At 36.4% G+C, this 14,764-nt stretch overlaps 1 protein-coding gene across 1 annotated transcript in view; it reads left to right on the top strand.

Annotated features, from left to right (window-relative positions):
* Positions 1-14,764, top strand: part of MORC1 (MORC family CW-type zinc finger 1) — a 158,651-nt gene that overhangs the window by 77,511 nt on the left and 66,376 nt on the right. Inside the window, 2 exon segments of the mRNA XM_070357835.1 lie at positions 8,928-9,056; positions 12,259-12,364. Coding sequence (XP_070213936.1) covers positions 8,928-9,056; positions 12,259-12,364 — 235 coding nt within the window.

Raw genomic sequence — 14,764 nt, 5'->3', positions numbered from 1 at the left:
ATTAGGTTTTCACAGCTTGTCTCAGATACTTATTCTAGAAATAAGTAATTTAATTCTCTATGTGCATTAAACCCTGATTATTCCATTAGTTTAACAAGCTTGTTGATTATTCAAACAAAAGTCTCAAAATATATACTCCTCTACTTCCTGTTCACAAAAGTAAAATGGATTTTAAAATCAGAATACCTTGAGGATGTTAATATAATTATGAAATTAACAATTTTGGGGTTATCTACAAAGCATTCTCCATGAGTGTTAGTCACTCAGTCCTGTTCGACTCTTTGTGACCCCATGGACTGTAGCTTGCCAGGTTCCCCCGTCCATGGGATTTTCCAGGCAGAAATGCTGGGGTGGGTTGCCATTCTCTACTCCAAGGGATCTTCCTGACCCATGGATCAAACCTAGGTCTCCTACATTGCAGGCAGATTCTTTATCGCCTGAACCACAAGGGAAATAGCATTCTCTATAGGTGGGGGGGAAATATTTGAGACACAATATTTTGTTCTTAATTGACTTCTGGATCAAAGAGAAATTTTAAAAAACTTCTTTAATACACATTAACAAAATATGGTTTATTAAAACCTTTTGAGCTTCCCTGGTGGCTCAGATGATAAAGAATCTACCTGCAATCTCAGCTTCAATCCCTGGCTTAGAAAGGCCCCCTGGAGAAGGGAATGGCAACCCACTCCAGTATTCTTGCCTGGAGAATTCCATGGACAGAGGAGTCTGGTGGGCTACAGGCTATGGGTCACAAAGAGTTGGACATGACCTAACAACTCATACTTTCACTTTCATATTTCAAGGCCTACCTAATTTAATGAATTCTATTAATCATTTTACTCTTTCTTGCCAGACTAGGATAGACAATAATTTTTTTCCAGGTTTCTTGAGTATCATTGACAAAAAATTACATATGCTTAAAGTGAACAACACGGCTATTCACTACACATATACATTGTGAAATATTTACCACAGTCAAGTTAATTAAAACATCTTATCATCTCACTCAGTTACCATGTTGCTTATGTAGGTGTGAGAATGCTTCAGATTTACTCTCTTAGCACATTCAAGTATACAATACAGTATTATTTACTATAGTCACCATGCTGTACATTAGATCCTCAGAACTTATTGAGCTTATAAATGAAAGTTTGTACCCTTTGACTGACATCTCCCCATTATCTCTGGCCCACAGTTGCCAGCAACCATGATTCTACTTTCTGTTTTTATGAATTCAACTTTATTAGTAGTATTATTGGATTCCACATGTAAATCATATTATATGTTTCTCTGTCTGGCTTATTTCACTTAGTATAATTCCCTAGAGTTTCATTCTTATAACAGATGGAGAATTCAACTCTTTTATGGCTAAATAATATTCTACTCTATCCTCCTCCTCTCTCACATACACACACATCCAGGCATACTTTCTTCAACCTTTCATCCATCATTGGACACTTAGGTCACTTCCATATTTCCATATCTTGCCGGTACTGACTGATGTTGCAGTGAAGATGGGAGTGCAGATATCTCTTCAACATACTGTTATCATTTTCTTCAGATATATACCCAGAAGTGGTTTTCTGGATCATATAATAGCTACATTTTTTAATTTTTGAGGAATCTCCACACTGTTTTCAATAATGGTTGTACCAGTTTACATTCCTACCAAAAGTGTACAAGGATTCCTTTTTCTCCACATCCTCAAGAACACTATCACTTCTCTTTTTGACAATAGCCATCCTAATAGGTGTGACGTCATAAGGTACTGTGATTTTGATTTGCTTTCCCTGATTATTAGTGATGTTAAGCACCTTTTCACGTACCTGTTGGCCATTTGTGTGTCTTTTTCTTGGAAAACTGTCTATTTGGGTCTTCAGACCATTTTTCAATAAGAGGGTTGTTTTTTTTTTTTTTTGCTATTCAATTATTTGAGTTATTTATGTATTTTAGACTTTAATACCTTATCATATAAATTATTTGCATATATTTTCTCCCTTTCTGTATGTTGCTTTTCCTTTTTTTTTTTTGGAGTGTTTCCTTTGCTATACAAAAGCTTTGTAGTTTGATATACGCCCTCTTGTTTATTTTTTGTTCCACTATGCTTTTAGTGTTATATCAAAAATGACGACAACAAAATTCATTGCCCAGACCAATGTTAAAGAGCTTTTTGTATATTTTCTTCTAGGAACTTTATGGTTTCAGGTCTTACCTTTAAATCATCAATTCATTTTGGGTTAATGTTTATGAGTGGTGTGAAATAGGGTCCAGCTTCATTCTTTTGTCTGTACATCCAATTTTCCCACCATTTATTAAACAGACTGAATGTGTATGTGTTCGTCGCTCAGTTGTGTCTGACTCTTTGTGACCGCATGGACTGTAGCCCGCCAGGCTCCTTTGTCCATGAGATTCTCCAGGCAGGAATACTGGAGTGGGTTGCCATTCCCTTCTCTATTTATTGAGGATTTTAGCATCTATGTTCACCAGTGGTTCTAGACTGTATTTTTCTTTCCTTATAAAGCCCTTATCTGGTTTTGGAATCAGAGTAATGTGGACCTCATAAAAAGAGTTTGGAAATTTTCTTTCTTTAAAGAAGAAAAAATTTGGGGGAATATATTTTTGGAAAAGATTTATAGGCATTATTATTTTTATTATTATTATTATGTTTGGTAAAACTCACCACTGATGCCATCTGGTCCTGGGTTTTTCTTTGTTGGGAGATTTTTAATGACTGATTCAGTATCTTTACTCACTCTTGGTCTGTTCATATTTTCTATTTCCTCATGATTCAGTCTTGGTAGGTTGTATGTTTCTAGGAATTTACCCATTTCTTCTATGTTATATAATTTCTTGGAATATAATTTTTCATTGTAGTGTCTTAAGATCCTTTGTATTTCTGTGGTATCCACAGTAATGTCTCATTTTTAATTTCTGATCTTATTTATTTGAGTTTTCACTGTTATTCTTATCTAGTCTAATTAAGTGCTAATCTCTTAGTCATGTCCAACCCTTTGTGACCCCATGGGTTGTAGCCTGCCAGGCTCCCCTGTACATGTGATTGTCTAGGCAAGAATACTGGAGTGGGTTACCATTTCCTTCTCCAGGGGATCTTCCTGACCAGGAATCAAACCCAGATCTCCTGCATTGCAGGCAGATTCTTTACCATCTGAGCCACCAGGGAAATCCAAGTCTTGTTAAGGGTTTTACAATTTTGTTTATCTTTTCAAAAATGAGGCTCTTAGTTTGATTAATCTTTTCTATTGTTTTTTCTGTTCTCTATTTCATTTATTTCTTCTCTGATCTTTGCCATTTCTTTCCTTCTGCTAACTTGGGACTTAGTTCTTCTTTTTCTAGTTCATTGAGGTATTTAATATAATGTTATTGGTTATATGATTCTTGTTTATTTCTTAATGGAAGTGTTTATCACTATGTGTGGATTTATTCCTGGGCTTTCTGTCCTGTTCCATTGATCTATATTTCTGTTTTGGGGCCAGTACCATACTGTTTTGATGAATATAGCTTTGTAGTATAGCCTGAAGTCAGGGAGTCTGATTCCTCCAGTTCTGTTCTTTTTTTCCTCAAGATTCTTTCTGCTATCCAGGCTCTTTTGCATTTCCATAAATAGTTTAAAATTACTTGTTCTAGTTCTGTGAAAAATGCCATTGGTAATTTGATAGGGATTGCATTGAATCTACAAATCACCTTGGGTAGAATGGTTATTTTAACAATGTTTATTCTTCCAGTCCAAGAACACAGTATATCTTTCCATTTGTTTGTGTCATTTTTGGTTTCTTTCATCAGTGTCTTATAGTTTCCAGGGTATAGGTCTTTTGCCTTTTTGGTAGATTTATTCCTATGTATTTCATTCTTTTTGATGCAGTAGTAAATGGGATTGTTTTGTTAGTTTTACTTCAATATATTTAAAATTGCCCTTTTGATTTCTTCTCTGAGTCATTGGTTTTTCAGTAGTCTGATGTTTAATTTCCACATATTTGTGAATTTTCCAGCTTTCTTCCACTTGTTGATTTTAGTGTTATACCATTATGGTCAGAAAAGATACTTGATACAATTCAGTCCTTGTAAATTTGTTAAGACTTGTTTTGTGACCTAATATATGATCTGTCTTGGAAAATATTCCAGGTGCATTTAAGAAGAATGTGAATTTTATTGCTTTTGGATGAAATATTATATTTTCTAATTCGGGTCCATTTTATATTTAATGTATTTAATGTCCATTTTTCCTTATAATTTTCTCTCTGGATGGTCTTTCCATTGTTAAAAGAAGGGTATTTCAGTCCCCTGCTATTATTGCTTTGCTCTCTATTTCTACCTTTACGTCTGTTAATATTTGCTTAATATATTTAGGTGCTCTGACAGTGAGTGTATGTATTTACATGATGTTAATAGCCTCTTGGTGAATCAGCTTCTTTATCATTAAATAATAATCTTCTTTTCTCCTCCATCATACTTAAAGTGTGTTTTGGATATAGCTACCCACTCTCTTGATTTTCATTTACATGGTATGTTTTTTTCCATCCTTTCACTTTGAACCTATGTATATCCTTAAAACTGATGTGAGTGTTTTATAGACAGCATATAGTTGGGTCTTGGTATTTATCTATTCAGTCACTTTACATCTTTTGGTTAGAGAATGTAATCCATTTATATTTAAGATAATTATTGATAAAGACTTACTATTGCCATCTTATCAGTTGTTTTCTGGCTTTTTTGTAGTTTGTTTCTTTTCGCTTGGTCTCTTCCTTTGTGATATGATAATTTCCTGTAGTGCTATGCTTTGACTCCTTTCTCTTTCTCTTTTGTACATCTGCTATAGATTTCTGCTTTGTGGTTATGAAACTATAAGTATAAAACATGTTATACTTATAACAGTCTGTTTTAAGTTTACAACAACTTAACTTCAGTCACATAGAAAAACCTTCTTACTCCCTCCCCCTACAAGCATTTTATGTTCTCTACTTTGCCAACAAAGGTCCGTCTAGTCAAAGCTATGGTTTTTCCAGTAGTCATGTATGGATGTGAGAATTGAGCTATAAAGAAAGCCGAGTGCCGAAGAATTGATGCCTTGGAACTATGGTGTTGGAGAAGACTTTTGAGAGTCCCTTGGACTGCAAGGAAATCCAACCAGTCCATCCTAAAGGAGATCAGTCCTGGGTGTTCATTGGAAGGACTCATGTTGAAGCTGAAACTTTAATACTTTGGCCACCTGATGTGAAGAGCTGACTCATTTGAAAAGACCCTGATGCTGGGAAAGATTGAAGGCAGGAGGAGAAGGGGACGACAGAGGATGAGATGGTTGGATGGCATCACTGACTCAACAGACATGAGTTTGAGTAAGCTTTGGGAGTTGGTGATAGATAGGGAAGCCTGGCATGCTGCAGTCCAGGGTGTCACAAGGAGTTGGACATGACTGAGTGACTGAACTGACTTACTGATTTCACAGGTTACATATTTTAATATTGTGTTCATTTATAAATTATTGTAGCTATGGTTGTTTTTTGAACTTTGTCTTTTAACCTTCTTATTAATATTAGAGTTAAGTGACTTACGTACCATCATTACAGAATTAGAATATTATGAATTTGACTGTATACTTACCCTTACCAGTGAGCTTTGTATTTTCAAATTTTTAAGTTACTAGTTTCCTTTCATTTCAGCTTGAAGAATTTCCTATAGCATTTCTTGTAAGGCAGATCTAGTAATGAACCTCCTCAATTTTGTTTGTTTTGGAAATACTTTATCTCTACCTCATTTCTGAAAGACAGCTTCAATATTGGTAATGTATTCTTGGTTGGCAGGTTATTGTTTCTCCTTTTGCTGCTTTGATTATATCATACCACTCTCTCCTCATCTATAAGGTTTCTGCTTAAAATCCACTGATGGTTTATTTTTTGTATGGGAGAAAAATTTTTCCCCCTCAGGATAGTTGTATAAATCTCTGTAGACTGAGTAACACATGAAAAAAATTTTTTTTGTGTGGTATGTTTCCTCCCATGGCCATTTCTTTAGCCAACTTACCTTGCTGAAGCATCTACATAATCTTCAGGGTTCATTCAATGGAAATTTGTTTTATTGACACATTAGAAATTGTGCACATTGGCATAGCTTCTGTCTGATGGGGAAAAAAGTCAAGATTGCATTGACCATTAGGGAAAACCATTTCTGATTCCCAGATTGAATATAGCTGGTTGTTTCTTCTGTCCTGATACTGACTTCAAATGGCATATCTTCTGTCAGTCCTGGTCATTAGATGTTGGGCTACTGAATGTTCTCGTGCCTTTGATAGCCAGTAATTCTTTAGAATTATTCAGTATTATAAGTAAATATTAAGCTCTGCATGTCAGCTAGTGAAAACAAGATCCTAAACACATCCATTATCTTTAAGAATTTCACTTTTTAGAGGGAAAATAGGCATAAAGTGAACTGAAATATAATGTTCAGTTATAAGTGTTGTATAATAATAAGCATTGTAAGAGTGATATGATCACAAAGCAGGTATCACCCACCCTCAAGAGGCATGTGCTTGTGTTTCTAACATCCTAGTAGTTTTCCAGCTCTTAAGATGTTTATATCGGGCTTAACAGTTGATACTTGTTTTATAAGTTTGCTGGGTTGGGTTAGCTGTGATTAGTTAATATTTTCAGGGAAAGACATTATTTCACTTTGATTTTATCCTAAAGAACACATTAAAGAGCTATTTTGTTAGAATGGCAGCAAAACTTTTTGTGGATTTATTAGGTACAGGGTGCAGTACCTAATAAACACAGTTCCTTTTTTGAGAAGGTGAGGTGTTCTTGGGGAAGTAACATTTAAAGAAAGAACAAATACGATACAGCAGCAACATAAGTTTCTGCACAGCACTATATTTTTTAATGCACCTTAATATTTATTATTAGTGATGACCATGTAAGGCAAGTTAGAGTAGACACTCATTTTATGGATAAGAAACTTTACTAGCTTCCCACAATTATACAATAAGTGTGTGGTAGAGACAGCACTCAAAGTTAATCTATAGCTCTGTGTGCCTTAACATAGCAAAAATTGAGTAGTTCTTGTGGAAATCAGAGAACAAGATCTCACGAGTCCTGTCCAGACACCAAAGATTAAATCAGGTTCTGGTGTACAGTGAAAGGGTAAAGTCTGGGCTGGGCCAAAACCACACGCTGAGCAAAAAGCAGAAAACTGAAAGTCTGAGTTGAGAAAGGCCAAGGAAGCAGAATACAAAGGGACATTTAGACAAGAACTAGTAGAGATTTTGTGAAGAGACAAGGTAGGAGACCAGGGAATTTTCGGGGCAGTTGTCAACCCATCCAACTGCAAAGCACCTTTTCAAGACCGAGTCCCTTCCCTGCTGGTCTTAAAGGCACATAACAACATTCTGAACCTAAATCTTAACAGGCATAGGAAAGTGTAAAGGTATTTATTGGTTTTTGCTTGGATTACTTGGTCATATATTAAGGTTGATATAAGGCTGGCCCTATTTTATATATTTTATTTCTAAGGTATATATTTTAGAACCTTACTTTTTGAACCTTATACTTTGATGAAATGTTCTGTGTCTTCCACATTTTAAGTACTCAGTAGCTACATGTGGCCAGTTGATTACCATATTGGACAGAATGTTAAATTTGGATTCTTATTCAAAAAAGTATTTTTAAAGTAATAAATGCACATGTAAAAATACTCAAGTGTTCAGAAAGTAAAAAATGAAAATTCAAAGTACCTTTCCCTGCTTCCTCTCTCTCTCTCTATCCTTTTCCAAGTGGTATCCACTATTAAAACTTTCTTTTGTATCCTTTTAGGAAAAGAAAAGCATGGTTATCAGCATTTTATATGTATACTCTTTTTTTACATTATAAAAGTTGATTATACTAGATTTGCTGTTTTACATTCTTTTAAAAAATTATTAAAACTCTGTCTTGGAGGTGTTGACACAATAATATATTTAGCTCTAACTTTTTAATTTAAAGGTTGCCTAGTGTCCCCTTGTTTGAAAATGGGATTTATCAGTTCCCTAAGAAACCACCTGCCAATGCAGGAGCCATGAGCTCGATCCCTGGTCAAAAAGATCCCTGGAGAAGGAAATGGCAACCCACTGCAGTATTCTTGCCTGGGAAATCCCATGGACAGAGAAGCCTGGCGGGCTACATAAAAGAGTTGGGCACAACTTAGTGACTAAACAACAGTTCTAGGCTTTTACTTTGTTTCCAGGGGGTTTTTGTTTTGTTTTCCTATTCATACAGTGCTCTCATATATACGGCTATTGTGCTGTTAAGTTTTGTAGGGAAGATTCCTAACAGTTCTATTGCTGGATCAATGGATAAGAACACAGCCTCTTAAGGAGGATGCCTGAAAGACCTCCATGACAAGTGCTGTTTCTAAACAAGGAAGCAGTTTAGAATCTGGGGCAAGGGTAGGGCATAAACAATAGAGCCTGAAAGAAAAGGGAGCCAGAGATAAAATAGAAACTGGCTGTGAAACAAGATGATAAATATTTGTACCACTAGTCTTAAGGGTGACTTTTTAATCAGCACAGTCCCTCCTAGGAGTATTTAAGAAAAAAGTTTTAAATGTCAGTGTATTTTATTATAACAATAAAAGTATAGATATATTTTTATAACTATAATTGTGGTTTTATTATAAATACAGTACGTATCTATTGTATATAGTTTGGAAAAATGCAAGAAAGTGTAAAGTAGAAAACCAATTTCATCCATACTCAAGGAAAACCAGTGTTAAACCGTAATCACTTGTTTCTATATGTTATTAGTTTTTACATATTTGAAATCATATTATATGTACATGTGTTTATATCCAAATTTCCCTTTACTTACCATCTTGATCTTATTGGTTTTACTTTCTTTCATTATTTTCTTCCTGCTTTTTTTTTTTAATTTCTTTTTTCCTAGGTAATAGAAATCTAACATTATTTTGGAATGAATTTGGATACCCAGATAATAAGGACATGGAAAAATCTTCAGATTCTGTTCAGTATCAAAGAAGACAAGCCATGGCCATCCCATGCATGATTCAGTGTGGTGAGTGTTAAATTCCATTCAAGTTAGCAAACTTTTCAGATCAGATCAGATCAGTCGCTCAGTCGTGTCCGACTCTTTGCGACCCCATGAATTGCAGCATGCCAGGCCTCCCTGTCCATCACCAACTCCCGGAGTTCACTCAGACTCACGTCCATCGAGTCAGTGATGCCATCCAGCCATCTCATCCTCTGTTGTCCCCTTCTCCTCCTGCCCCCAATCCCTCCCAGCATCAGAGTCTTTTCCAATGAGTCAACTCTTCGCATGAGGTGGCCAAAGTACTGGAGTTTCAGCTTTAGCATCATTCCCTCCAAAGAAATCCCAGGGCTGATCTCCTTCAGAATGGACTGGTTGGATCTCCTTGCAGTCCAAGGGACTCTCAAGAGTCTTCTCCAACACCACAGTTCAAAAGCATCAATTCTTCAGCGCTCAGCCTTCTTCACAGTCCAACTCTCACATCCATACATGACCACTGGAAAAACCATAGCCTTGACTAGACGAACCTTTGTTGGCAAAGTAATGTCTCTGCTTTTGAATATGCTATCTAGGTTTTAGTAAGAGCCTAATATTGCAAGCCTAATATTATCACTGTGTTAAAAAAGAAATAAGGAAGACAAAGATGAAGTAAGACAGAGTTCTTGCTTTCTAAGAGATTAGGGTCTAGGAGAAAGGTTAAGATGAGTATGAAAGTAATTGTAATAGAGGTGAAAATAATGTAAATGATGTCAAAGAGACCCACAGTTCTTTGAGGTTTCAAAGAAGGAAGAGAGAAAATTGAAGCAAGGCTTCATGACAAGGTAGCCTTTGCCTTGGTCTTTCAAGTCAGTTTTTGAAAGCAGAGGTATAGTTGGAAATATGTGTTCATATATAGTGTGCCATTCAGCTAATATTATTGTGGTGAATAATAGAAACAGTCATTTTCCTATTGTTAATACTTAACACTGTGTTAAATTAATAGTAGATACTTAGCAGTTGACTACTAAGTGAATCAATAATGAGTAAATAATAATAGATAAAATTATTAGATTGTGTAAACATGTTCAGTAGCCTTGAATGCCAGGATAAGGAGTTTTAATTTTAATAAGCAATGGAGAAGCATTGGAAGTTTTTCAAAAGGAGAGAATATCACTGAAGCATTGAACGCTTATTATGGGTCTTCACTGTCTGTAGGGAATCTGCCATCCAGTGGGAGAAGCAGTCAAGCAAACAAAAAAAAAATCACACTGTAGTTCCTTACACAGGGCCAAGGGAACCCCTTGGACATGAATTTGAGCAAGGTGTGGGAAAAGGAAGGACAAGGGAGCCTGGCATGCTGCAATTCATGGGATCTCAAAGAGTCGGACATGAGTTAGTGACAGAAGAACAGCAAGGGAACACCTCCCCAACCTTGAGCCTGGTGTGTTCCAAACAGGACCTGACTGGATAGATGTCACTTGTAGTAAGGTTGCTCTGGCAGCTCAGTGCAAGATGATTTGGAGAAGGCCTAAAGCAAAGGTTAGGGTCATACCTCTGCAGACAAGACTTCTGGTACAATCCAGGATCCAGGTGAGGAATTACACAGATCTGAATAAAGATATGGCAGTGAGATTTAAGAGGAACACACACTACAGGCACTTAGAAGGTATAATTGAGAAAATTGATGACTGTATGCAACAACCTATTGGATGATAATATCACTGGTTAAAAATGACTGTGTGTATTTGATATGTGCGACTTATTGCCAGAATCCAATCTCTAGTACCTGAAAGCTATGTGAAATTGGGCAAATTTCTTAACTTCTCTAAGCTTCGATTTTCTTTTTTATAAATTGAAGTTAGTATTTGTAGTTACATTATGCAGTTTTGTGAAAATACAATTAATTAACACATGTAAATTTTATTCAGTGCTTAGGATAGTGTATTATGGTTCTCCTGAGAAAGAGAAGCAACAGGATAGATAGATTTATGGATGGATGGATGGATGGATGGATGGATAGATAGATATTAATCATAGGGAATTGGCTCAGATGTTTGAGGAGGCTGACAAGTCCCACGATCTTAGTCAGCAAGGTAAAAACCTGGGGGAGCCATTGTTTTAATTCCAGAGCTTTAAGGCCTGAGAACCAGGAGCCCTGATAACATAGTTCCAATCTAAATATTGACAGATTTGATACCCAAGAAGAGCTGATGCTTTGTTCTAGTTTGGAGACAGGAAAAACTGATGTCTTGGTTCAAGACAGAAAGAACTGTCTCTTATTTGCAAGAGGGTCAACTTTTTCCCCCCTATTCAGGCCTTCAACTGATTTGTTGAGGCCCATCATATTAGGAAAGATAATTTGCTTTATTCATTCTACCAACTCAAATGTTAATCTAATCCAAAGCACAGACACAGTCAGAATAATGTTTGACCAAATATCCAGGTACCCAGTGGCCCTGTCAAATTGACACATAAAATTAACCATCACAAATGGCTACTAATGTTGTCTTTTTAATCATTATTATTATATCTTATAAGCCTCAAGAACCCCTTTTGGTAGGTAGTGAAATTCATATTCTTAACCACTGTGCAGACTGCCTCCATTTTAGATAAACAGAGAGAAAGAAGTATTTACCCAAGAGCTACTAACAAAGGGTGTAGAGGGGATTCAGGATTCAAGTGAGGAGTAGCCTGAAGAGAGTGGAGTGCCTGAAAACGAGGAGAGACTGAAAGGGGGAAAGAGACAAAGAAGTCAAGAACTGTAGACTGGAGAGCAGAGTAAGAGCTATAAGAAATGCAGAACAAGGAACTGTGTAAATGGTAGAATTTGATTTTCCTTCTTATCTTAGTCATGTGGTTGGAGATGGACGGTGGTATTGGCAGATAAATAGTGGGTCAGAAAAAATGGGAGAGTCAGTCTTGATGCCTTCCTGTGGTTTAAAAAAAGGTGAAGAGGGACCTATTACTTCATATTCTTTTGGCTGGAACCAGCAGAAACCAACTGGAAAAAACTTAAGCAATGATGGCAATAATAATAATAATGGCAGCAGTGATAATAACTTATTGATGGTGTTCTAGGTAGCTCAGAATCCTGGACTATTTGTGCCATCAAATATAATGGTATATGGTCAAGAATTCACTTGTCTTTGGACTGAAAGATAGCTTCATATGCAGCCTGACATCTTACTATGGTAGATTCACCTCTGATTGTGGTCTTTCTTGTATGTGGTTTTTGTTTTGATGATTTTAGATCTTTGCCTTAAGTGGAGAGTCTTGCCTCCTTCTACTAATTATCAGGAAAAAGAATTCTTTGACATCTGGATTTGTGCTAATAACCCTAATCTCTCGGAAAACAGGTAGTTTTTGATAGTTTTCTAAAATTCTTTATCCATTTTTAATTCCTATAATTTATATGTATGAAGCTGAAAAATGTTATCCCTTAGCAGCTGTCATCCCTTCTAACTCTTTCTAGCCTATTGCCACTTCTGGAAGGATATTTCATTAGTGCTCTTTTCCATCAAGTTAAAAGACACTTGGGTGTAAGTTTTTGTTAATGTTGGGTGTGCAGCTCTGCACTTCCACTGATGGGAAACCTTACCTCCGTGTTTAAGAGTTCTGCCTTCCAGTTCGTTTTCACGCAATGTACAATCTTATAGTGCATGAGTCTTATCTAGATACTTAAGTGTTAGACCATGTGCTTTTTCTGCTTAAGTCATATATTGATTTCATTGCTTTGTGCTTTTGGAGGAAGAACTTCAGACTAAAACAGGAAAAAGGTCAATTAAATATTGATGGCTGTCAACATTATTGCACACCCTTTTTGACTTACTTCTTTTCCTTGTGGGCTAAAGAGTTAATATGCCCCTTTAACAGAGGCACCCTTAAGTGAAGCATCACTTTTCCATGGAGTTTATTCTAAGTTCTTTGACCTGGATGAGTGGATCGATATTGCTAATATAGACATTAGGGTAATAATTCGTGTTTATTTTTATCCAGCCCTGAAAAAAAAGAGTAACTGAAAAAAAAATAAGAAGGAATAAAACATTTAGAAACTGCTACTAAAACCTCTTCAACCTGGAGTCTTCAAGTTAATCATATTTAGAGATTAATGAAAAATGTCATAGGTGATGGGGCTCTTAGATTTCACATGGCCCAAGGGGTTTTTCAGTCTCCCTTTCTTGGATTGCAGCAGAACCTTTTTTTTTTTTAATCCCCAAATAAAATTTGTCTCTGACCTCAGGTATATAAAACAGATAAAAACAGAACTGTCCTGATTGAATTGGAGGCTGAGAATCTTGGGGCCAGAGGTATCTACTTCTCATTTCTGTCTCCTGCTCTCTGTAAAAAGCCTACAGCCCCAGGGAGCATGATTATAAAACACTGATCTAGACTCACTTCTTCATTTAAGAGAAGTGAAAATTGAAGCCCAAACAGGGGTTGAGAAGACTATTTATGAAGCTGCTGGCCTTGATCTTCTGACTGCCAACCTGATTCTAGTCCTAACCTGTAACTTGACTATCTCCCAAATAGGAACACAGTAGTGGCTCAGTTTCGATATTAAGAATAGTCTGATGGATAGTGTCTTAATTATTACTGTCATTATTTTCACCCATTTGTTGTTTAAAATAAGTTGGTTTTTTTTTGTTTTTGTTTTGTTTTTTAAATTTCTCTGTGGAAAGACTTGTGCTTGGAAATGTAAATAAAATTGGTGCCATCCCTCAACTGTCCAAAAAAAAAAAAAAGGTGATAATATTGATCACTTTCTGTGAGCTCAAAACTTTCATGCAGTGTGGGATAGTGTTTAAAGTTCAGACTCTGGGGCCAGACTACCTAGGTTTGACTCATGGCTCCTTTAGCCTGTGAAGCCTTGGACAAATGATAAAACCTCTCTATAACTCATCTTCCCATCACATAGAATAGAGTGCAATAATAGTACCCTCTGCACCTTTTCTAGGTCCAGCTGAATCCCTTTTTAAGGACAGTCTTAAGTCCCTGGTCACTGGGGGGCCCTTAGTAATAAGCCATGAGGATTTAGATTCCTCTGGTAGCTCAGATGGTAAAGAATCTGCCTGCAGTGCAAGAGACCTGGGTTGGAAAGATCCCCTGGAGAAGGAAATGGCAACGCACTCCAGTATTCTTGCCTGAAGAATTCCATGGAAAGAGGAGCCTGGCAGGCTACAGTCCACAGGATCGCAAAGAGTCGGACACAACTGAGTAACTAACACTTTCACTTTTTTTCCCATTATATTTTAGCCATATATCTATGACTTCTCACTCCAGCCTTAGGCCATCTCAGATCCACAGAACTGGGGATCTGACCTCTATAGATTCCCTTTTCTCCAGCTAATCATTATCCTTGAATTGACATGCTTGTCCCTTCTCCTTGAAAAGTGGTGATGCCATCACTGAGTGTTATAAAATTAGTTTCAAAGCCATACTAATTCTGTCTCTTTTATACATCAAAACACTGCCATTTCTGATGACAGGCAAGATAAATTTGCCATGTTCACAGAAAACGGATGGCCCTTAAAAGCCTGAAATGCAAAAAGTCCTATATTTATAATTTCTTAAGTCCTTGATTCTTTAAATATACTGACATAATTTTGACCATCTGCATTTCATTTCCACTGAAAAGATGAAGACAAAAACAATGCTTAAAGTGAGAGCAAGAGATTTAGAAATGGGAGCTATGGAGAAAAACTCTTGATTATAAGGGCAGTTACTTGAAAGTTGATACTTCCTTTAAGGGAGATTAT

The sequence above is a fragment of the Bos mutus genome, chromosome 1 (assembly GCF_027580195.1).
Source record: "Bos mutus isolate GX-2022 chromosome 1, NWIPB_WYAK_1.1, whole genome shotgun sequence".
In the NCBI taxonomy this organism is placed as follows: Eukaryota; Metazoa; Chordata; class Mammalia; order Artiodactyla; family Bovidae; genus Bos; species Bos mutus.
The sequence above is the reverse complement of the archived record's forward strand: the minus strand, read 5'-3'. Positions and strand labels throughout refer to the sequence as shown.